Below are 26,018 nucleotides of genomic sequence, written 5' to 3' on the forward strand. Positions count from 1 at the left end.
CATAACGTTATTAGCGCCATGGCCAACACGCAGAAAGCGCACGCTCTGATACTTCAGTTTACGTCGTATTTACGAAACCTGCAGGTCATCGGGTAATCGGCACCTTTCTCTTCCCACTATACCGTACATTGCGAGCATTTAAACGTGCAATTGAATGGGCCTCCTTCTCTCTTTCTATCATGGATCAGCCACCAAAGTCAAAACAGTGATGACTGTTTGAAATGATATTTGTAATGTAGCAAGGAGTTTAACAACTGCTGGAATGGAATGTGAACGCTGAGTCGGAGATTCGATGTAATCTTTGATTTCCTCCAGTAACTGTAATATTGCTTTCCTTCTTTCCGCTAAGAAACTGCAGTGTAACTTTGCAAGGGCCCCCGTTCTCGCTAAGTGACTTATAATCTGAGGCGTTTGAGGGGTTCCTAAACATTATAATATATTAGTAATTAATAGAAAAATAAAATTTATTAAGTTTACTTCTTGACGTACTTACATTAATTGATAGTGCACTTAAAAGTATTGCAAAGTATACTTTGAGGCTCTTTAGGAAGTATACTTCATGAACTGAAAGTGCAATACACAGGTTACTTTACAGTATTCCGAGGTATACTTTTAAGTACTTTGGGAAGTATACTTGATGAACTGAAAGTGCACTACACAGGCTACTTTAGAGCAGGGGTGGCTAACCAGTCCAGCATAAAGCCCCCAAAACTCACCATAGCAAAGAGCCACACATGCACGCCCGCACTACAACAGCGGCTTACAGATCTAATGACAGTCATAATACAAAGCATAACCGTTTTTATACGACCGCACAGGGCCTTGCGCCACTGGGGGCCTCACGCCTGCCTGGTTTGCAATCACAAAAATATGTTCTATTTTCAATATCTTGACTCGATGACTCGATCTAAAATGAAATTGTCAAGAAATCTCATATTTTTTTGTTCATCATTTACGTTACACCACAGGGCGTTAGTGCACGCCCTGTGAGAGTGCGAGGAGGAAGGAGACGGCCGGGAGAAAGAAACGTCACCTACAAGAGAGCAGAGAGCAAGACCGATTTTGCAAACATGAGTCGGGTGCTGAGAAAAGGAATAAAACTAAAAAGAAGCAAGAATTTCACAAGTCGATTCGAGGATCGCTGGATAAATTTGTCAGCACGTCTTGCAGAAATGATGTGGCTCCGCGCGCGCGCAGGATAATGGCTGTCGGAAATTATGGACAGTCTCCGTGCGGGTTGAAAGTGATTCTTGCGCGTGCATCACGTGTATGTCAATAATCAGTGCCTCGCATGTTAAGTTTGCACATGGCCTGGCACCCTCCTGACAGCTCTGTGTGGTTTGTTCAAGTCTTAAACAATGATGTGATACGCAATATGAAATACGAAAGGGTCCATATATGTATATATATACAAGTATATATTTTTTGTATTTCTTTTATTCCCCCAGCCGCTCAGTAAGAGCCTCACAGGAGCAGGCAAAGAGCCACAGGTTCGCCACCCCTGCTTTAGAGTATTCCAAGGTATACTTTTAAGTACTTTAGGAAGTATACTTGATGAACTGAAAGTGCACTACACAGGCTACTTTAGAGTATTCCAAAGTATACTTTGAAGTACTTTAGGAAGTATACTTGATGAACTGAAAGTGCACTACACAGGCTACTTTACAGTATTCAAAAGTAAACCTTGAAATACACTATAAGTGTACTTTAAAGTGTACTAAGTGACTAAGGGACTCTGGAGTCTTTACATTTATTAATTTAGCAGACGCTTTTATCCAAGGCGACTTCCAAGAGAGAGCTTTACTAAAAGTGCATTGGTCAATGATCATAAACAACGAAATAGTCCCAAAAAGGCTTTTGCAGGCTTTTGTAGCTACCCGAGCTCAGTTCACAATTGAAGGTTCCCATGTCGAAACCAAAAATGTTATTAACCCTTGTGTTATCTTTGGGTCATTCTGACCCATCAGTCATTGTGACCCACCGTCGTAATGCGACAACTTTACCGCATACAAAAACAAAGTTAAGCATTTTATTTTAACCGTTGGGCTGTCTTTACTGGTTTGTACTAATCCAGTGTGTTTCTTTCCCTGCAGTGGTCTCTGTAGATGAAGAACCTTGCCTGCTCCTTCCCCTCCACACACAAGAGGAGATGGAGAAGCTCTTGTACAAGGACTCTGAAGGGGTGGGGTTGGATCACTCAGAGGATAGTGATTGGTGCAATCTAGCAGGTCTTCTGGGTTACAAGAAAGAACGCATCGCTGACTTTCTCCAGGAGGAAAATCCTGTCCGTGCACTGCTTTCTGATTGGGCAAGCCAGGATTGTGCCAGCATGGACAAACTCTGCACAGCTCTTCACAAGATCAACCGGGATGACATTACTCACAGCTTGATCCTCAGCCCCAGTGGCACCAAGCCTACTGCCACATCGGCAGTGTGACAGGGCCACTCCCACAGTACACCCACAGTTTCACCTGTAACACCAATGTTGAGATAATCTCACTGAAAGATTATAGCCATGCCAACATTTAAGGTATTTTTTCCTGAATGCAACATGAAACATTGCATCAGATTCCCTGTGCGATTGCAACTGAATTTGTAAATAATGTATTTATTATCAAGTTCTCAAATCACTGAAACCTCTAGCTTTTTGCAGCAATCCATTAACTGAAGGATCAACAAGACACATCTGTACCACAAATTGTATTTCCTATCTTTCAGTTTTTTCATCAGTGTCTTAACATTGAGGTAAGGTCAAGCTTGCATTGTAATATGTTGGGGGGTTCTATCAGCACTGCCAACTACAAGAGGTCATGGAGGAAGGACACACGACAACTGACTGACACATTTCGATGAAACATGTAAGGAGATCATAGGATCAGTCTGGGAATAACAGTCACTAACAACAAGAATAGGTGTATTTGCTGTGATTGAACCTAAAGCCCTTTGGTAAAAGGCACTATGCACACAAACCCCACCCACCACCTTGCACCTTGTGAAGCCTTGTTTTCATCTTAGTACACTTTCTTCTTACTCTCTCACTTAGCATAGTGTTACATAACTCTTAAAATCTGTATGTGCAGTGAAATCTTCATGACATTGCAAACATACTTACATATTGTAGCATAGAGGAGCTTCGCTAGTATTAGCAATGTACAGAAAAAACTTGCCAACTGGCTACAAAGTAGATAATGACCCACTAATCAACATGAAATCAACGACCATACATTAACCCTCTTTTTTTATTATTGCTAACAATTAGTATTTTGCATCAATTTAATCCATATGTTTAGTATTTCACCTCAGTATATTTGAATAGACTGTCCATCTGACTTTCTGTACTTGGAATTAGTCTGAAGACCTAACCTCCTAACCTTTAAAAATACTTAGAATAAGATTCTAATGGATCGACAGTCGCAACACGGTGGTCTGTGCTGTAACTCACTATGCAGTATGACTCCAGATTGAGTCACTGAGGAAATACACATGGAAACAATACACATTTACAAACACAAACACGTACTGTACATGTACACACAGGTCATACACAATGAGAACACACATAAGTGAGGGCTCGGTTTCACAATTTAAAGATGATATGCTCACTGCCAGAGTTATAGGAGAGTGTGTAGTTTTATGTCGATGTTATGTTGAATATACACAACATATTCAACGCAAAAACATACAAACACTGCACAGACCCAACATACAGTTAAACACAACGCCATTTCTATGAATATGGCATAAAACTCCAGAAATGTTTCAATTTTAGTTTTATTCCTCAGGGTTTTGGGGTGGTTTCTTTTTAACTGAAATGTATAGAATTGTGCACTGCTTCTAGTCACTAGTATTGCACATGGTAATTTGGATGAGGGGAATTTTGGTTTGGTACAGTTATCCCAGGTGTTTAAAACCTTACTCAGGTTGTGATCTTGCAACTGCCAATCCTTCATACATAATCATAGGAATGGAAGCAGGTTAGAGAATATGTTAAAAGTATCTTAGTTCCTTGTTGCCTTTTGAATTAAGGGCTACTTATTAGACTGTTGGAAACAAATACCCGTAAATTCCATGCTTTGCAAACTAAAACGCTGGAGTCAGGTGGCTGAGCGGTGAGGGAATCAGGCTAGTAATCCGAAGGTTGCCAGTTCGATTCCCGGTCATGCCAGCTGACGTTGTGTCCTTGGGCAAGGCACTTCACCCTACTTGCCTCGGGGGAATGTCCCTGTACTTACTGTAAGTCGCTCTGAATAAGAGCGTCTGCTAAATGACTAAATGTAAATGTAAAACCATAAATGACAGGAAGTCACGTAAATAATCTACGCTAATATACTGCATATGCAAGGCATCATATTTTTTTTATATAACTGACTCAATGAATCGTTAAAGATTATGGTAAGATTATGGACTAAGGCCCATAGTCCTTCTTTCAATTACTATTTAAAATGTGCTTAACTAAATTGTATTTAAATCATTTTTAATTAAAATGTGTTATGGATTCTTTTCTATCTTTGAAATGAGAAACTGCAATTGGGCTAGCATTGTAATGGTTGTTTCGTCTGGTGCAAACTAGCTAGCAATGCTATTTTCATAGCAACACAAAATGAGCCTAAGTAACCAAAGCTAGTGAATGTGTGGCACAGTAATAATTGTAATGTAACTGTGCTGTGGTTTAACCCGTGGTGTTAAAACTACTCAAGAAACCACCCAAGCTCAGACAACCAAATGTCTGTCTGTTAATCAAACATGAATATTTTCCACCGGTCAGATATTGAGATTGGAACTACCTGTTGTACAAAAATTAACTATAAATGAAGGCTAATCATAATTTTGCTTTTGTATATTTGTAATAATAATAGTTTCCCCCTTTTTTTCTAATCGGGCAAGTTCTAGCACTTAAACGTTTTAAAGCTGTATATACTGTATTTTGCATCACAGGTGCCTGTTCTGTTTCAGGTAACAAATAATTGTATTGTGTCAGGAATGCATGTTAAATTTCTAATATTAATAGTTTTGCAATTCATCCTAATGAATTTGGTTATTTTGAAGTCTAGGTGGTTCATGAAATTTGTGTCAGACCAGATATTTCTGTCCAATCAGAGGGGCCGTTTGCGAACCCTACTTTATTCCTTAAAGTAGTTTCTACAATTATGTAATCGGTGAAGGCACCGACCCCCCTATAAAGCCAAACCAAGCTTTTCCCCTTGTAATAGAGCCATAACAATTACTGTAGTTTTACATTTGGAAACTATGACAAGGAAAGGAGCTGAAAACAGGCTCATCTGTTCAAACAAAATTCCCTTTGTTGCAGAGTAAAGTTAAATAATTATTTTGCATAATCAATTGATTGCTAACTTACATGTCATGTTGCACTTCAAAGCAAGTATATTATAGCTCAGAGGGAAAACATTATCTTAATAGCGAAGGGATTATCCATGCAAGACAGGGACAAGAGGAAATGTGGAGAAGCATCACAAGTTGTTGTGTTTTACTTCATAGTATCTCTTTAACCATCGGGGAAAATGTACAAAATAACTGTTGAATGTTATACGTAGTGTTATATATTTACTAACATGTATGCTGTATTATACAAAAGTGGAGTTCAAAAATGTCTTATTAGACAAGCTGTACAAACAACAAATAAAGCCCTTAAATTCACAGTGCACTCTGGGGTTCTTTGCAACACAACCACAGGGTTCTCATGAGTCATGGAATTTCTGGAGTAATGTATATGCAAAGAATCTACAGTCAAAGAATATCAGGGAATTTTCTTTGTAGCATGTTGAAATTTTAGTTGCCATTAATCAAAATGTAATATTTTCCATGTCGTGTTTTTCTTGATCGGGTTTTGACAACAGGCCCTTGAAATAACCCGATTGAATAAGCAACAAACAACTGTAGCAGGTTAATATTTGCCAAACAACCAAAACTATTCCTTTAAGTTTAAAGGAAGAGGGGAAACTGAACAGTGTTTTAACATTAACCAAATAATGCTAATACCAATATAATTACAAAAAATTACGAGAAACGGCTAGACTGTACCACACAGAATTGACTCTCGGTTGGAAACCAAGCTAGCGTTAAATTGCGAGAAATGCCGCTATGTCCCTTTCCACTATCACAAACAGCAGATCAACCAGCTGCAGTGACTATGATACTAACTGCAGTGCTAGTAACACTACTTGTGACCGTCCTAGTGTTGTTGTGAACGACCTGCTGTGCTACGTCGTCAACAAAATGGACGCCGTGCCTAATGACCTCATCGTGAAAGTCTGCTGTGAGACATACACTGAGGATGACATTGAGACCAGCAAGAAATTGCTGTACGACCTTTGCAATCCTTCGGATAGATACAAGAAACGACAGGGTGCCAACAAGAGTACGTCTAACATGTTGGATATCCTTAAAGTCCTGCACTCTACCCCGCCGGAAGAAGTGCCAATGTTCGCCTCAGTAACGCTTCGTCTGCCGGCTGTGGATTTGACTAACATCGATGCATCTCTGTCTGCAGGAGCTGAAGATGGTCAGGCAGGAGCTGGCTACGATATGAGAGGCCTCGAAGGTTAACATCGGGCTCAGTGTTGACCACAGTGTCAACTAGCTGTAGTTCCGAGAGGAACAACAACGTCGGCCTCCTCGTCCGCTAGGCCCAGTGTTACTGAGGACAGCGGCTTCACGCAAGTCCGTCGTTGTCGTCGCGGCAAGGCCATCGTTGGTAGGGCATCCAACAGCTTGTAGGCTGTGAGAAACTGAAGACTCGCTTTGACTCCTACGCGTCTTTTAAGCTGGTGATTGAAAAGGCAGACTCTGAAAAGATTTTGTCGCCGGACTTCTGGCCCAGTGGTATCCTGGTGAGAAAGTTCTACCCAAGAAAGGCCCCTCTTGATTCATGATGGATAACCACCAAGGACAGTTAAGTTCACTGAACATTGTGACATACAATTGCCGTTCAATCAAGAACTCTGTCCAGACTGTGAAAGACCTCTTTAAATCGTCTGACATTGTCCTATTGCAGGAGCATTGGCTCCTTCCGCATGACCTGCATTTTTTATCTGAACTTGATGTTGACTTCTTAGCTTACGGTACCTCTCCCGTTAACACGGAAGAGGGTTTTCTCCACGGTCGCCCATATGGCGGCGTACCTGTCCTCTGGAGACAGAATATCGGTCTGGAGGTCAGTATTGAGAGTTTCGATAATGATAGACTTTTAGCTGCCAGTGTTAAGTTTGGAGACAGACAAATGCTTCTTGTGTGTGTTTATATGCCCACTGATTGTGTAAATCATGTTGAGCTATTTATGGAAAAAGATCGAGGTACTTTCAAATAATCTAGGTATTTCTAATATATGCATCTTGGGTGATTTTAACACCTGTCCTGACGGGACATTCCCCATAAAGTTGATGGCCACACGGGAGCTATAGAAATTGCCAACATGTGGAAAACCCACTACAGCTCCCTGTTTAATTCTGTTAAGTCCACCCACCACAAGCCAACTGTTACGCACTCAATGGAATCCGGTGTTAGCGATGTTACCACGGTAACAGTTGGGGAGGTGTGCGAGGCCATTAATAAGCTGCCCAATGGGAAGGCTTGTGATGTACATGGCATCTCAGCTAAGCATCTTAGACATGCCGGGAACCGGCTGCCCTTACTGCTCTCGATGTTAATCACTGCTATGTTTAGACACGGCTATGTACCACCTAACCTCCTCAAAGTTTTACTCGTTCCTATTCTGAAGAAGCCCAGCTGCAATGCTACTAATAAGGACAATTACCGTCCCATTGCCATCGCAAGCCCCGTTTCTAAACTTATCGAGTCTGTGTTACTGAAACGCCTCGAAGAATTTTTACTCTCCCCCTGTAACCAGTTTGGCCAGTATCTTTGCTCTCAAGGAGATTATACAGTACTATCGTCAAAGGGGGTCTTCTGTGTTTGCATGCTTTTTAGACGCCTGGAAGGCATTTGACCGTGTAAATCACTGGACGTTGTTTAAAAAACTTATTGATCGAGGTGTACCTATGTACCTAGTTAGATTTCTTGTTGTCTGGTACAATACGCTCTCTTTCTCTGTACGCTGGGGTCAAACCCTCTCTGATAACTTTTCCGCCTGTAATGGACTGCCGCAAGGCAGCCTACTCTCACCGATTTTGTTTAATGTATGTTTCTTATTTGAGTGTAGAGTTGTCAAGGACGGGGTTGGTTGTTGGTTGTGTGGGTCCCACCATGGTTAACCACCTTATGTACGCGGACGACATCTGCCTTATTTGTCCGTCCGCTAAAGCCCTGCAGAAGTTACTCCATGTATGCGAGCTCTCAGGAGCAGATATCGACATCCTGTTTAATGAAAAGAAAACCATGTGCTCTCCCATGTCGCCGCTTCTGTATGAACAACCCGCCTCCACCTCTAATGCTGTACAGTTCCACTTTAAAGTATGTTTCGTCCGCCAACTATCTGGGCTACTGTATCACGCCCAACCTCTCTGACGACTCAGCCATTCAAAGCCACGTCAGAGGTTTTTATTCCAGAGCGAATTCACTCCTTCGCTGGTTTTGCCACAGCACTACAGAGGTGAAAAGAATTTTAAATTAAAATTAATTACATTTAATTAAATCAATTAAAAGGGAAATATGTTACAAAATGTAGGTTACCTCCTACCTACTCTACCATGATTATTGTAAATCAGCGAAGACGCAAGAGGTGAGGAAGGAGAAGGAGTAGGACAGAGCTCAGGAGATGAAGAATCCACAGAACAATGCTTCATAATTCCCTTTAAACTAGTGCTGTCAAACGATTAAAATATTTAATTGCATTAATGTCATAGTTCACTTTTATCTATTCTAAATGTCCCTTGATTTCTTTTTGTCACATTATTTTTTCTCATTTTAATGCTCTTATCAAAATGGAAAAGTGGATCTGATTGCTTGTTTTTTTTAAATTGAAAACAACAATGCAATCACCTGGCTTTGACGAGGGGGCGGAGAATTAGCATCAGCTGTGTGCTTGGCCATCAAGTGGTATTTAAGACTGGACCTGCTGCGATGATAGCTCAGTTCACAACGACAAAACACACAGATCACTTTGGTCTTGTCAATGAAACCATTTGGCAAATTTTTTAAAGTAAACTTTCCATTCAGAATCTTATTGGCATCCATTTCGGCGTCTCGCGCTCGCCATCCACTCAAAACGTAACGTAGCCTACTACTCTTTAGCCGGCTCGCAAGCCCAAACAAGTGTGTGCGGCTTGCCTGTTGTTTTGTTTCCGGTCTAGCTAGATCCGGTGTGGTGTTGTAGTTTTTCTAACGTCAGTAGTTGTTGCAACAGCATGTGAAAAAAACTACAAAGTTTGCTAGGCCAAAAAGAACGTTAATCTCACGATAGAAAAATTGACGCTGTTAAAATGGGATTGCGTTAACGCCATTAATAGGTAATTACGTTCGACATGGACTGACTTCATGCAGCGCCGCAGCCGGCTACAAGCGGCTGACTTGAAACACAGAATTCTGGTTAGACTTTTTGTCCGACTTGAGACGGCGCCAAGGCTAGGTCACTCTGACGTAGCCATCAAAGTACCGTGAGATCAATTCGAGAACTGCCGGCTGTGTAGCCGAGCGCATTTCCTCAAGAGCAAATGCATGGGTTCTAATGACGACACAGCTATTTGATAATTGGCCAGAATCACACACGACAACTTTGACGCGTGTTTTGTATTTATTCTGACACCTTCAGTTTCGCCGATGCTCAAATCTGGACCAAACAGTTTAATTGAATAAAAAATTTGTTGAAGAAAGGGTTTTAGTCCGCCTCTTCACTAACGGAAAGACTACGTTTAATTCTAAATAAAGTAAAGTAAGAAAACAGCGCTTGATCGGCCATGACTGACGTCAACGCACCAAACCACAAGAAGCAGGAATGTCCGACTTTAAGGAGGCGTTTTTAACCCCTCCCCGACTGCAAGCGGCATCTCTCGCCGGTCGTTTCATGCAGCCGCAGTCGATGTCGAACATACCTAATAACGCGTTTAACTGACGGCACTACTTTAAACACAAGAACAACCAATCAGACCACATCTTGATCCTTACTCATCAATATATGGCTAGCAATGCAACTCCATATTTTAGCATATGAGAGGGGGGGGGGGGGGTCAAGGTGACACCCAGTCTTACACAACAAATCATTATTCTTTCAAAAATGGTTCCAAAGAGGTATAAACCATATTCACAATTTTTTTATGCATTTGGTCATATGGAAAGGGGACGAGGGGATCCCTCACTGGATTGCTCTTCCCAAGATTTCTTTATTTTTTTCTCTGGGACATTCTCATGGTCTTGCTAAGGGTTTAGGCTGGTTATAGATGGCAGGCTATATTAATACTATTTGATTTGAAAATCCCTGTGCTAGTAGACACAAAAACTGGTTCTACCCCCAGGCCATATGATTATAGCAGCTTACAGATTGCCTAACACTTTCACCCAAACACATTTGCTGCTATTATATTTCCTTTTTCTTCAATTACAAGTTGCTGTGTGTTGCGTTTACCTCGTCACTGTAGTGCCGTCCTGTCTGTATCAGCCAAAGACTAATTTCTTTCTTTGACCTATATGAAAATATAATCATATTGATAACACTAATACTGGTGTTACAATTATTGTCCTAATATTATTATTTGGTAGGAATGGGCTAGTCAATATATGACAAAGTACACCCACAAGGCAAACTACTGCATCCGTTTCTGAAGTTTACCCTGAAGGAGGAGTTATGGGTGTGTCCACTGCCCGGTGAGATAGGAGAATCCTGGGAAGGGCAACCGGCCCTGCACACACACCTTTCACACACACATGTCACACCTTTACAAGTGCTGCATGGTCAAATAGTCCAAGTGTAACTTTAGAAAATATTTTCCATAATGACATTTCAACACTACAGGATAATGTATCTACTGGTTAGAGGGTTGGTGGCATGTTCCATCTTCTACTGGTTTTTAGGACATATATCCAGATACAGCCGTGTGCGGTAAGTTGTCAAAAGATAACATTTTCCCCACAACTTTGTGACATGTAATATCTTGCATATCTTATTTCCTGCATGAAATGCTGACCCTAATTGGCCTCAAGAGATAAATGTTTGTGTGGTCATCTCTGACTTTTTGAAAGTTTGTAACAACTTGACTCGTGTGCCAGCCATTCCCCTCCAATAGAAAGTACAACCATTCCAGAGATTGCATCAACCAGTGACACCTCAAATTATATAAAGACAAACCCAACTATCCAAACTGGGAACACTCTGACATCTGGGAGGCAAACCAGGAGACCAAGCAAGCCAACTGCATCTGCACACAAGGAGACCCTCATGCCTATTCTTTTCAAAAAGGACTTTAGTAAAGTGCCTGTTTGGGATTTTGAGGAAATTTACATCCAGGATATTCAAACAAGACAGACGGTAATTCAATATATAAGTAATTCATGTATGCATATAACACATATTTTTTTGGGTGCTAAACTCTATAATGTGCATTGCCTTAGGCAGAGCATATTAGTATCAAGCATAGATGGGTGTGTGATACTATTATCAGAGGTGACGGTGGTGAAGAAGTGACAGGAGAATTAATTGTGTTAATTTTGACACTGCTCCCCAGAGCTGAATAGCCCACTGTGCTCACACCAGACCCTGAGTGCCACAGACTCGATTCCCATGCTGGCCTGCTTGACCTCAGCATTCCACTTACTTAGAATCATTGGATATATGTATATATTAGCATAGATATATATAAACACTAGATGTCTCGTCCGCGTTGCCGGACAACGGAGTCGAACGTCCGCACGTGGCGGCCACAAGTTATGGTCATTTAAAAAGTACATGTAGATTCAACACAATGTTATGGGTGAGCGAGTTGACTGTCGCAAGATGGCCGCCACGTGCGGACGTTCTAGACTCCGCCGTAAGACATCTAGTGTTTATATATATCTATGTATATTAGTATTAAAGGTGACATGACATGAAAACTTCACTTTAGGAGGTTATTTAACATTAATATGAGTTCCCCTAGCCTGCCTTTGGTCCCCCAGTGGCTAGAATTTTCGATCGGTGTAAACCAAGCCCTGGGTGTTCTTCTCCGCCTTTCAGAAAATGAAAGCTCAATTGCTCTGTTTGAAAATCTCCTCTTTGTTACGTCACAAGGAGGAAGGTTACCTCCCCTCTCTCTGCTTTGCCCGCCCAGAGATTCTGGCCTGCCCATAAGAAACTGAGCTACGTCCGTGCAAATGTTTTTATCCTCGAGAGACATCATGGCTTGCAAACGAACGAAGCATTACATTTGCTCAGTTTGGATGTACAAAGGAAAACAAAAATCTTTTTACAGTTCCTTCATCCGAGCCTCTGAAGACCCAGTATCTTAATTTAATTTTCTCTGGAAATGCGCCTACACAACTTCTGTTGTCGGCGCATTTGTTTTGTATGTCTGTGCCAAACACTTCAGTCACGACTGTTTCCTCAACTTGAGCTAATACAAAACTGGCCTTGATAAAATTAAATTCTGGATCAGTACTAACTCTCCTTCGTCCAGCTACTAACCTCGGACAAGTAAGTTAACTAACGCTATATCATTTTGTAGCTTTACTGTATATGGTTACCTAGCTTGCTACCCTTAGAATGTGGATGTAACATTAGCTCTGCAGCTAACAGCTGAGTTACTGTCGCTAATGGAAAGGTAGATAGCATCAAGTATGTGTGTGAATACACATGCAGTAGCATGAGTGTTGTACACTTCTTTGTTATTTGGATAACCGTTCTGCTGTTGGTGTTATGGCGCGCGCGATATCCGCCTTTCCCCTCATTGAAATGACTGAGTGTGTACCTCTGCAAACCAGGGTTATCAGATGAGAATGGGCAAATTCGAGGCATCCTACAGCAACGGGGATACAGCCATTGCGATACATCCATTGTAAACATTACAGTGCGTTCACACTGCAGCGTTTTTTAACGCTCTGCATCGCTTGCCTTCCCACAGTACACCACGCTCGGGGGCGTGTTAGACAAGTTAATACAGAGTTGTAGTTCTCTAAGGTCACTGTTGTAGTCATGGCCAAGCGTGCAGATTTGGGTTCATGTACTCACAATATCGATCAAAATACCACTTTTACACAACATTTATGTAAGTGCAAGATTTTACTAGTGCAAGATTACAGTAGAATACATGTTACGCCACCGGTCACTCAACCAGTCGTTTGTAGGCTGGGCTAGCGAGCTAGCAGTGGCACAGAACAGTCACGTAATGTGACGAGACTGAATTTAAAAGTAGGCTATAAAAACACACTAGGAACAATGACGACATCGGCAACCATGCACCATGCATTATTAGTTTAATGTAATCTTTAAATTCATGCTCGTCACATTAGTAACTTTGTTCTGAACAGAACTGGGTGTGCAGACACATACGAAAAGTTTCTCCTCCATCTTGAAATTGTGAAACCTAGAAATGTTTATCATGACCAAAGGTTGCTACGTTACAAGAAACAAGAAAACAATCCGATTGGCCAACGCTAGCGTTTTCACGCTCCTCATTTACATAAAGTTGAGAAAATCCAACTTGCAACGCTCCGCTCCGCTCGCCTTCCCACAATGCCCTACGCGAGCGTCAACGCCTGGTTTCATTGAAAATGAATTGGAAGCCGACGCCACGCGCCGCCCGCTCCGCTGCAGTGTGAACGCACTGTTAGCGCATGGTGCCGCCCCTCCGCTTCTCATTAGCATTTAAAGCTACAGACACCAAAACAGCGCGTTCTGAGGAAAGCTCCTTGTGGGACTGCTAGTAGTGGCTGTAATTCTTTACCAAGGCTGAATTTCGGTAAAGGGACTTCTGATACAGTATTAGGGGACCACTAAGGCCTATATAAAAGCATCCAAAAACAGGATGTCATGTCTCCTTTAAGCATTACATGACATGTGTGTATACATATACATACGAGGTAGTGATTGGTATAGCAGCATTGATCAGCAGTATGTTATCATTCCTTCACAATTACCGTTATGGATTGATTCATGTGTTGTCTGAGTCAATTATCTTCCTCCGTCTCTTTGTCTTTCTTTACTACTAGACGTGTCCCCGGTCTCTGCAACACACTGAGGACTCTGGCTTCAAACATGCCTTTATTCCTAATGTGCAGCTGTTTATGCACAAAGATCACCTCAATGTTAGTGAATGGAACAGACTGGCACATTTTAACAACCCATTTGGCTTCATGGAGTACAACTATTCTGGTCTGTGTATTTGTCAAAATGGGACTGTGTCTGTTCTGAATTTTAAAATGCACATTTTAGAAAGGATTTTACAGTGTAATTTTTCCTTGGGAATGGAGTAAACTAGTTTTACACTCTTGACTTATATCATACCTTAAGGACATTATGCCTATTGCTCCATTACAATATGTGGTCATGAACAAGGTTGTACAATTACATGTCTGGATGAGGTGTGTGTGTGTGTGTGTGTGTGTAGAGGTGAAGGCAGCCGTGGACAGAATCCCTGAGGACAGCATCCCGTTTATGGCTCAGGGGGATCCCACACGATGTGTGCGCTGTGCTGTGGTGGCCAATGGTGGCATTCTCAATGGCTCTGGCATGGGGAAGGAGATAGATGCACATGACTATGTGTTTCGGTAAGTGAGATTTAAGATTTCCTTTAAGCATTGACGTCAATAAATGTTTGATATACATTTTTATAAAAAAAGGAGTTTAAAGGAGTCTAAATAAACAAAAACAGCAACTTAATCTGCTTTTTAAATTGGGTTAGGTTAGGATTAGTGATGATGATTAACAAATAAAACCGATGGCATAGTATTTTTGTATTAACAAAAGACAAGTGAAGTTTAAAAAAAAGCAGCAAACCAAATGTGACGCCTTTGGAAGATAAAGTAACACATTTGGGTCCACTGCTTGCACAAAACTGTGCTAAACCTGTAAAATATAAATCGTATAAGACTGAAAACAATATTAACATGTGACAAGTAAAATAAGACACAAAATCACATCAAACATGACATTAAACCCGTTTAGAACTTGTGAGCGTTTGTATGACAATATTACGGCTCCGCTGTGACAGCCGGACAAAGAAAGAAAACTAGAGACAAGGCTCGAAATAAAGAAAAACTATATTTTTCATTTCATTTTTGTAAGGGTAAGTCGAACACACATTTAAGTATAACGGCTTGTTTTTACATTTACATTTAGCATACGCTCTTATCCAGAGCGACTTACAGTAAGTACAGGGACATTCCCCCCGAGGCAAGTAGGGTGAAGTGCCTTGCCCAAGGACACAACGTCATTTGGCACGGCCGGGAATCGAACTAGCAACCTCCTGATTACTAGCCCGACTCCCTCACCGCTCAGCCACCTGACACCCTCCACGTTTTTGGTTGTTTCGTTTTTTGGGGAATAATGAAATAACCATATAACACAAATGGTATAACGAGCCATTAATCAATGTTTTGATTATTCCATATCCTTTATGCTGATATCTGCAAAAGATGAAAAATAGGCTCGTAATATCGATTTGTCCATTTCGGATGTCAGAACCAGATGATGGGGAAATGCGTGGTTTCAGTTGTTTTGTTTTGGAATAACGGAATAACCATACAACACAAATGGTATTACGAGCCATTTACTCGTTTGTTTGATTATTCCATATCCTTTATGCTGGTAACTGCAAAAAAAGAAAAATAGCCTCGTAATATCGTTTTGTCCATTTTGGATGTCAGAACCAGATTATGGGGAAAGGCTTGGTTTCCGTTGTTTTGTTTCATTTTGGAATTACTTATTTTGTCTGTAACTAAACCAACAGTTTTACAGCCTGTTCACTGACAACACCTGTTCAGAACAAGTAGTCTAGGCAGTGGCGATTTTAGACTTTTTTAGAGAATTTAAAGAATTCTTTAAAGAATAATAATTAAAAAGTTCGTGAAGAAAGGGACATCCTTAGTTTTTTCATTCATTCAATATTTTGCATAATATTACATAAATGTATTAATTTTTATCCAGTGAAATTAGGGATTTATTTACAGGCATGCAAACTCCTCACCTTTTTGAAACCAAAATGGGTAACCTACGTGATTCGTGGCCGTGGCCAACACAGCATTTTACCCATGCTTCCCAACTTTACAACTGGCTCTGGAACCAATGCTATACAAAAAATTTCTTTATGGTTAAAATAACATGACATTGTTTACAAGAGCACAGATTCTACATAGATCTAGCCTCTTAATTTTGCGTTTAACTTTAAAATGTATTGGGACCATGCCCCCGGACCCCCCTAGAGGGTCGGGGGTTCCTTCTCACCTTTTTCACCCTTGACCTGTTTGCATGCCTGTTATTAGCAAGGGGGTTTTGCACTTTTGCAAGGCACTGTATTCATGTCACATTGTCATTGGGGGCTGAGCACCCCTAAAGGTCTGATCCTAGAATCGCCCCTGAGTCTAGGCCTAGTCATATTTTCGTTATCACACGATGACTGACATATTGTCACATTATAAACATATTTTTCAAATCAAATCAAATTTATTTGTATAGCCCTTTTTACACGCAAGCATGTCACAGAGGGCTTCACATATGCCCATAGAACTGCCCCTCAACCAACCTAAACCCTCAAGGAAGACAAGGAAAAACTCCCCAAAAACTCTCAACAGGAGAAAAAAAAAATGGAAGAAACCTTGGGAGGAGCAATTCAGAGAGGGATCCCCTCCTCCAGAGACGGTTGGTGGGAGAGAGGAGCAGAACACAGGCTAAACATAGTCATACAGTGTCGATGGGTTTTTAAAACACAAATCCATTATTCAACTTTATAGAATCACTTTTTATTTTTACAAATAGGCTTAATAATTTTATTAGCACTAAATACATTTAAGTGTTTTGCATAGTCGATGTTATAGGTCACTTTTAAAGTCATGTCATACTTTATCATTATATCCTGGCCATGGATGCATTAATCATTGCTGCCTTTTAAAGATGTCAGGTAAAAAGCCATTAATTAATTAATTAATTTGAGGGGGGGGGGGCTGGGGAAATGTCACTCTTGCCTGTCTTCAAAACTTGAGAGCCCTGTGATTGTCATTGTACACTACTGTCCTTTTTGTGCAAATTAACGACTGTCCCAGATGAATATCTAAGTGGGACAAAAAATTTAAAACGATTTTGCACGAAAACGAAATTGCAACTTTCAAACGCTATTTTGCCCTGCAAGACTGCATTTGATTAGTAAAATCATGTCTAATTAAACTGGCTAGCTCGCTCCACCAAAACTTACGTTACGATTACTCACATTTTTATTTCATGACACATCGAAAATGACGCAAATTGCGGTACAGCTGAACTTGAACTGATGTTTCGACTGAATGGAAATAACAAGGAACGTCACAAGTCACTGGCTAGCTAACTAACTAGCTAGCAAGATTACATACAATCCATTCGCTAAAGTTGACAATACAACACTTGGATTTTTACCAGTATTCCTCACTTCTGGACAAATTGGGTCCGCTGTTCCATGGCCAGGTGTATGTTATTCCCTCATGGGAGTTCGTTATTTCATTGACAAGGAGCAGATAAAAGGTCTAGAGTTCATTTCAAGTATGGTATTTGTGTTTGGAATCTGTTTCTGTCAACTCTCAATATGAAGTCCAAAGAGCTGTCACCATCAGTGAAGCAAGCCATCGTTAGGCTGAAAAATCAAAACAAACCTATCAGAGAGATAGCAAAAACATTAGGTGTGGCCAAATCAACTGTTTGGTACATTCTTAAAAAGAAAGAACGCACTGGTGAGCTCAGCAACACCAAAAGACCCGGAAGACCACGGAAAACAACTGTGGTGGATGACAGAAGAATTCTTTCCCTGGTGAAGAAAAACCCCTTCACAACAGTTGGCCAGATCAAGAACACTCTCCAGGAGGTAGGCGTATCTGTGTCAAAGTCAAAAATTAAGAGAAGACTTCACCAGAGTAAATACAGAGGGTTCACCACAAGATGTAAACCATTGGTGAGTCTCAAAAACAGGAAGACCAGATTAGAGTTTGCCAAAAAACATCTAAAAGACCCTGTACAGTTCTGGAACAACATCCTATGGACAGATGAGACGAAGATCAACTTGTACCAGAATGATGGGAAGAGAAGAGTATGGAGAAGGGAAGGAACTGCTCATGATCCAAAGCATACCACCTCATCAGTGAAGCATGGTGGAGGTAGTGTTATGGCGTGGGCATGTATGGCTGCCAATGGAACTGGTTCCCTTGTATTTATCGATGATGTGACTGCTGACAAAAGCAGTAGGATGAATTCTGAAGTGTTTCTGGCAATATTATCTGCTCAGATTCAGCCAAATGCTTCAGAACTCATAGGACAGCGCTTCACAGTGCAGATGGACAATGACCCGAAGCATACTGCGAAAGCAACCAAAGAGTTTTTTAAGGCAAAGAAGTGGAATGTTCTGCAATGGCCAAGTCAATCACCTGACCTAAATCCAATTGAGCATGCATTTCACTTGCTAAAGACAAACCTGAAGGGAAAATGCCCCAAGAACAAGCAGAAACTGAAGACAGTTGCAGTAGAGGCCTGGCAGAGCATCACCAGGGACGAAACCCAGCATCTGGTGATGTCTATGGGTTCCAGACTTCAGGCTGTCATTGACTGCAAAGGATTTGCAACCAAGTATTAAAAGTGACAATTAGATTTATGATTATGTTAGTTTGTCCAATTATTTTTGGTCCCTTAAAAAGGGGGGGCCACATATAAAATGTGTTGTAATTCCTACACCGTTCACCTGATTTGGATGTAAATACCCTGAAATTAAAGCTGAAAGTCTGCACTTAAAGCACATCTTGATTGTTTCATTTCAAATCCATTTTGGTGGTATACAGAGCCAAAATGATGAAAATTGTGTCAATGTCCAAATATTTATGGACCTAACTGTACTTTTAAGAAGTATACTTAAGAAATGCTTAGAAAATAGTTCACTTTTTTGATATACTTTTATGTATGCTTTGAAAATAGTTCACTTTTGATATACTTTTAAGAAGTATACTTAAGAAATGCTTTGAAAATAGTTCACTTTTGATATACTTTTATGTATGCTTTGAAAATAGTTCACTTTTGATATACTTTTAAGGAGTATACGTAGAAAATCGTTCACTTTTGATATACTTTTAAGTATGCTTTGAAAATAGTTCACTTTTGTAAGAAGTATACTTAGAAAATAGTTCACTTTTGATATGCTTAGAAACAGAAAATGGTATACATTTCTTCTGGAGTAGGATGTACGTTTTCTATTATTACACAGCAAAAACAGACAAAATAATTTAAAAGTACAATACAGGTTACATTTTTTAGATCCATCTCATTCTAATTATTCATGTCTAGGAAAGTCTATTATGCATTGCACACTGAATCTTTTTTGTTACTGAAGCTGCAACCTTAATTACTGCCAAAACATTCTGAAACCCTATACTCTCATACTAATAATTATCAATTGGAGTATTAATGGAAAAAACGAAAAAGCTACTTGAGAAAGAAACAGACAGAAGGGTTGCATTTGAAGGTTAAACTGTCAAACTGCCCGAAGAATGAAATGACGTGAAAAAATGAAGATAGCGTGGTTCATTGGCTGGTCAATTCCCATGATGCAAGGCGGTAAATAGTGTTAAAATTTGCTGATAAGTTTGCCGTTTGTTCGAAATACAAATGTGACTTCATGAATTTCGTTTTTTAAATGTGTCTGCTTAGAATGAAGTGTTTTGTTGAGTGGAAATTGTCATTGTTGTGCTGGTTTGCTATTGTAGCCATGAGTTAAATGACTGTTACGTTAAAGAAGAGCTGGATTATTATACCTCTAATGTTTACGTAGTAATTAGCTTCTTTCAGCTAAGAATCTGCCATGTCACTTTGCGAGGACCCGCCAAGTGACGCAAGCTCAGCGGCGGAATATTTAAATATTGTAGCACAGTCCACAGACAAAGCACGGTACCATCACACCTTCTCCTACCCCCGACAAGGAAAGGGTCTTCCCCCTTTGTCCTTCTCCCAGAGGAGAAGCTTCAAAGCTTCTGACCCAGCATGGGGTCAGATACAGAGGCCACACGGCCCACAGTATCAGACAAAGGATTTACAAGGAAGAACTTTCTTATGTGGATTTACAAACATATTCTCAAGGACTACATGGCTGATGGACACTATTTCAATGACAGTAGTTGATGTGTTATAATGTGTGTTTTTCCCATTTACTTAGAACGTTGTTTAATTGAGGTTTGATTATAACTTCCCTTCAAGTATAGTTAAGTCAGCCAATCTTGATATCAAAATGATTGTACCATACTAACAAAACCATTTACGAATGTTGTATTGTTATATTCTGAAGTTTGAGCATTCCATGGACAGTTGAAATAACGGAACTCAAAAGGTACAGCTACTTCACACCTAGGCAGATCTCAGGACGACGCCCAGGTGGGGGGAAACTGACCAATGAAAGAGGTCACCTTCACGGGGACCCCTCCCTTGTTCTTTGGAGTATAAAACCCCCAAACGTACAATCACCCTCGCTTGTTCGTAGAAATTGAAGTGAACGCGTCATTTCTAAACTATTCCTCTCAACCTGCAAATTCACTGAGCGCCCGGAACTTTGGCCAAAGATTCCGTTGTTCTATTTTCGTTGGACGATAACGAAACCATTGACTCTACCCTTCTTCAAACCGACAAAAGTAACTACGATTTGCAATATTTCTTACCTGTGACATATTGGCATGTTGTGATTAAATTGTTTATGTTTGATTGTATTTTACAAATGAGTTAGCTTAACCCTTGCTAAGTCAGTTGCCCTTGCTCGTCCATTGTTACCACAAAGGCCTACCTGTCCCTCTCTACCCCTCTCTCTCCCTCCCCCCTTTACACGCGCTCTACACAGCCATTGTGTTGCTCGCCCTCATTTGCATCCAGCCACTGTACTACTCTGACTAACCCATAACTTAACTGGTATTTGTTCATTATAATTACATTCTCCTAAATAAATCATTGTGTATAATATTCGCGTATCACTCACGTTATCTGATCTGCTCTACTTTCATAGAATTCACGACTTAAGATTAGACTGATTATTACGAAGGCTATTATTTAAATATTATTCAATAAGGTTTCCTCTATCCCTTTAACAATAAGAGGTGGTGCCCCCCCAAGAACTACATACTTTATTATAAATTAAGTATTGCTAATCTTAAACGAGCAAACCCCGCTACATATTGGAGCCCCGTGAGAGGCTTTGAAACAGATTGAAATGAGCGATCTATAACGGAGATACATTTTCCGTCTGAAACCCACCCTCCCACCCTTTTGGTTAAATTAACGCTCCGTTGTATTTAACTATTCCCACAGATAGCTACGGTTTTAAACACTGTTTGAATACTGTGCTGTGTACTCATTGAATTGGCTTTGTCGTGAACAATTGGCTGTTTGTGTGTAACTAACTAGCTTCGGAAAAGCTAGACTTGAGCGGAGGTACGCGCGTGCGCAGTGACACTGCGACCCGTCTCATTTCATCTTGTGAAACTACAAAGGCAGCGCTTCTAAATGAAGGCATAAGAACCTTTTTCGAGTCACGACACTACTATTTTGGTACCATACACGCTTCGGAAAGGTGTATTATAGTAGTGTTGGCCATTTGGGTTGAGTAAATCAACCAAGCAACTGATAAGTTGCCATTGTCTAGTTAGAGGTAGATAACAGACATTGATCAGTCCAAAAGGACTTTGATTTTGAAGGAGACTACGCAGTTCTCTACATTAAGCTATATGCTTCTACCTTGTTAAACAATTGGTAAATTGATTAACCTAGCTTTCGGAAAAAGCTTCACTTTGTTTTGCATGTAATTCAACATTAATGTAAACACTCAACCTCTAGAATCAGTATTGAGTAAGTAACAGTAAAATAATTATTGAGACAGGAGAAGCTGCTTATTTAAGGACCTTTATTGTTGCTTAACCGGAAATAGTTACCTTTCGTGAACAAAGACCTGTAATTTGATTTTCATTCCGCGCACTTAAAAGTGGAAGTTGTCAGAATATCGGCGTTGTTGACCATACTGAACTGTAATCCTATTTACCCCTCATCAATATACAACTTTAACAACAATCGCTAAATAATAATTAAACGTAAAGTGTATTATTTTTAGTTTGCCCACTCTATCTGCGATCAGTCCAAAAGGACTTTTGTTTGGAAGTAGCCGAACAACGCAGCCTGTACTGCCACAATATTGTTAAACAATTCCGAAATTGATAAACTAGCTTTTCGAAAAGAAGCTTCACTGTTTCGCATTCAATTCGAGGTGAATGTAAAACCCTTGCCCAATTTAAAGCTACATTATAGATGCAGCAACAATTTAGTTCATTATCTGTTTGATTCTACAAGCTAAACCGGCTAACTTAATGTGCTATAGTATTTAAATACATTGTACTTTCTCAGTCCAGTTTAGGCTAAAACAAATCAACAGCTACTCAATCTAAATTCTCTAATCGTTTATAGATAATATAACAAGATTACTGAAATTAAGATTTAATATAGGCCTAAAAGAATAAATAATTTGTTTGAATCTTTGATCCTGGAAGGTGACTTTAATATTAATTTTAATTTCTGAATATTAATCTCAGTTTTTGATTGTTAATCTTTGAATATTAACTTCTGATTTTAATTTTAGTATTAATTTGGTAAACAATTTTTTTTAATCTTTGATCCTGGGTGGTGACTTTAATATTAATTTTAATTTCTGGATATTAATCTCAGTTTTTGATTGTTAATCTTTGAATATTGACTTCTGATTTGAACTTTAATATTAATTTGGTTAACAATTTTATTTATTTTCTGAATCTTTGATCCTGGATGGTGACTTTAATATTGATTTTAATTTCTGAATATTAATCTCAGTTTTTGATTGTTAATCTTTGAATATTAACTTCTGATTTTAATTTCAATATTGAGTTGGTAAACAAAAAAAAGAAAAGAAAAGTATATATATTTTTACCAAAAAGAGAACCACTACAAAACTAAAGTGCCTATCAACATTATCACAATAGCATTGTGTTAATAACTTCCAGTAGCCGAACCAAACATGTCTCACCTCACGGAAGCTGAACAACTGATGGTCTACCTATCCAGGAAAGAAAACCCAGGATATGTGGAAACTCTGACCGGACTACCTTTCGAAGAGGTCACCAGGAAAACCCTGGAAGTGGTCGCACAAAATGTGGGCCAAGTATTGAACAAAGACCGAACCATCAAATGCATATCCAGCCTCGGTCTAAACTATGCTGCACAACTCAGGTTATCAATTGCAGATGTCAAAACACAATGGGCACAAGCTCTTCAAGATCGAGAAGATGCTCTCAAAGCGACAGAAAGAGAACAACAGCGCCGCGAGCAAGTGGAAAAGGAAAGCAACAAGCTAGCAGAGGAACTGGAAAGAGCTAAAGCACAGCTAACGGAACAAGAAATTACCTTCATGACCGCTCTCAGAGCAACTGGGAAAGGAGGAGACCAACAAAGACGACTGGAACGAGAAGCCAGCTGCCTGTCTGAAGAACTAGAAAGAGCTAAAGCACAGCTAACGCAACAAGAAATTACCCTCAAGGATGCCCTCGAAGCAAAAGAAGAGGAACTGGAAAAACTGAAAGAAGAAATGCAGGGGGTCCAGGAAAACAAACATAAATCAGCATCACTGCTAAGAAGGAAAATAAATGAATTAGATGAAGCTAAGGAACAACTAATAGACTACAAACACGTGATTCAGGAAAACGAAACTCTACACAAAAGTCTACCACCTGCACCAACATCTCACACAAACCACAGCTTTCCGGGAGACAATGAAGGAGGAGTTACAGGAAACAAAAACTGAACTACTATCTACCATTCATAAGCTGAACAAGGCGAACGCCACAATCCAGTCCACAGAAGACCCTAACACCGACCGAAGGTGGGGAAGAGACGACAGAGAAGTAGATCGGCATTCAAGAAACCAGAACCCAAGACAGCTGTACTCACCGGAACCACCCCTCCACTCCGAGTATGAAGCAAGAAGACCATACAGAAATATATCCCCTCCCAACCAATCTCCATGCCAAGCTGATACGAATCCACGAAGGATGAGGAGAACAGAAGATATGGAGCAGCTGAGCAGAAGACTGGATGACCAGAAAATGGAGCTACGAGCCCGACCTGGACGACGCGCTCAGACCAAAGCCCCAAACAGATGGGATGACGATGATGAACCCTCACGTTCAGCCTATCCACAAAATGCATGGGAAATGCATGACCTGCCACCAGCAGTGTCACTAGGTCTGCTATTGAAAATGAGCAGGAACATAGAAAAGTTCGATCCAGACAATCCCACTCAGAGCATTGAGATGTATCTGGAACAACTGAACTTTAATTTCGAACGCCTACCTAGAGCTACAGACGCAGACAAGCTGTACCTGCTGAAAATCACCTCTTCCAGCTCAATCAGAGCCCTGCTTGACATGCAACCAAATGAAGACCGCCATAGCTACGACAAGGCTTGCCAGACCCTGAAGGCATCGCACTCAGAGACTAAAGTCTCCTCCTGCACAATCGCTCTGAACACAAGACAAAAGGAGAACGAAAACCCAAGGGCATTCTATGAGAGGTTCCGGAAAGCCTATTTTGCAACAGAAAACCAACCCGGAGGAGAAGAAACTCCCATGTTCAAGTCAGTGTTCATCAACAACCTCTCCCAATCCATAAAACCCTTCATGTTGACCTTCGCGAACCAAGAAACCATGACGGCTCTGCAGCTGAGGGACATGGCATATAAATCATGGGCGAACAACAACCGAGCTCCAGACTCAAACGTCTATGCGGTGGAATCAGATTCACACCTACAACTGGAAGGAAGAGAACTCCGGAGACCCTATGAACCCAGACCCGCCTACAAGCAACATTCCTATAAAACACGAAACCACTCAACAAGACCCACACCGTACCAAAACGAACACAACAGCCCTGGACGACATCCGTCAGACCCAGCATGACTAGAAGGCCCCAACACGGAAAACACACCTCAAATGCTCCCCATTGGATGGAAGAAAAGGAAGAAGACCCAAAAACACCACAAACCCACAAGAAGACGACCTCCAGAAACAACAACACACAAACAAGCCCCACAGTTACACACATTTCTGGGTGAGCTTTCCAGAAAAGGAAGAGCTAACCAAAGCTATGTCCCCATCACACTTGAAGATGAAGTGCCCTGCGAAGGATTGCTGGACACGGGTGCAGAAATCTGCCTGATTGCACCCACCTTGGCCGCTCAGCTAAAAGGAATAGCCAGGTCAAACAGAAGATGGATTAAAAGTTAAGATAGTGAATTCAACATCACAAGCTTCACCCAAAACAAAGCTCCAGTCACAGAGACGCTGTACTTGAAGCTAACGTTTGGGGAAATGTCCCTAATCCACCCCATCCATGTCTCACCGCTTGAGACCGAAAAGCTGCTGATTGGACACGATCTACTCAACAGACTGGAACCCCTCATTGACTTCAAACGAAACCAGATGTGGACCAACGTCGAGAAGCCCTATCCACTGCCTCACCCTGAAGTCCAGAACACAGTCTTCACAGTAGAAGGGGGGGAGATTCCACGTCTGATCCACATCTCTCAGAAGAGGACCGAATCCATGAGTTAGATGGCCGCTCCAGACTGCCCCAGAGCTACGCCACTCACCCATCAAGACACAAGATTCAAACAAAATCAACACAACGCCATGACCGTCGGGTGCCATCAGAAACCCACCTGCGACGAGAAGCATCACAGGTCCAAAAGAAGTCATATGATGCCAACTGGATGAGAGTGCAGAAAGTAGGAAGACCTACTATGGCCACCAAGCATCCCAGAAGAAGCACCCCAGCTGCAACAAGCTGGCACAATCCCCGGAAGAAACCATCACTACTCGCGGGGACAACAGGCCATGCACAGAGGCCTGGCCTGGCCTTATAC

At 40.9% G+C, this 26,018-nt stretch overlaps 2 protein-coding genes across 2 annotated transcripts in view; both read left to right on the forward strand.

Moving 5' to 3' along the window:
* Positions 1-5,655, forward strand: part of ngfrb (nerve growth factor receptor b) — a 73,655-nt gene extending 68,000 nt beyond the window's left edge. Inside the window, exon 6 of the mRNA XM_062475141.1 lies at positions 2,094-5,655. Coding sequence (XP_062331125.1) covers positions 2,094-2,437 — 344 coding nt within the window. The 3' untranslated portion in view covers positions 2,438-5,655. The remainder of the gene's footprint in view (positions 1-2,093) is intronic.
* Positions 5,656-10,834: 5,179 nt separating this feature from the next.
* Positions 10,835-26,018, forward strand: part of LOC134031497 (alpha-N-acetylgalactosaminide alpha-2,6-sialyltransferase 1-like) — a 50,510-nt gene continuing 35,326 nt past the window's right edge. Inside the window, exons 1-4 of the mRNA XM_062475142.1 lie at positions 10,835-11,008; positions 11,176-11,434; positions 14,089-14,251; positions 14,487-14,646. Coding sequence (XP_062331126.1) covers positions 10,902-11,008; positions 11,176-11,434; positions 14,089-14,251; positions 14,487-14,646 — 689 coding nt within the window. The 5' untranslated portion in view covers positions 10,835-10,901. The remainder of the gene's footprint in view (positions 11,009-11,175; positions 11,435-14,088; positions 14,252-14,486; positions 14,647-26,018) is intronic.

The sequence above is a fragment of the Osmerus eperlanus genome, chromosome 12 (assembly GCF_963692335.1).
Source record: "Osmerus eperlanus chromosome 12, fOsmEpe2.1, whole genome shotgun sequence".
NCBI classification, from domain to species: Eukaryota; Metazoa; Chordata; class Actinopteri; order Osmeriformes; family Osmeridae; genus Osmerus; species Osmerus eperlanus.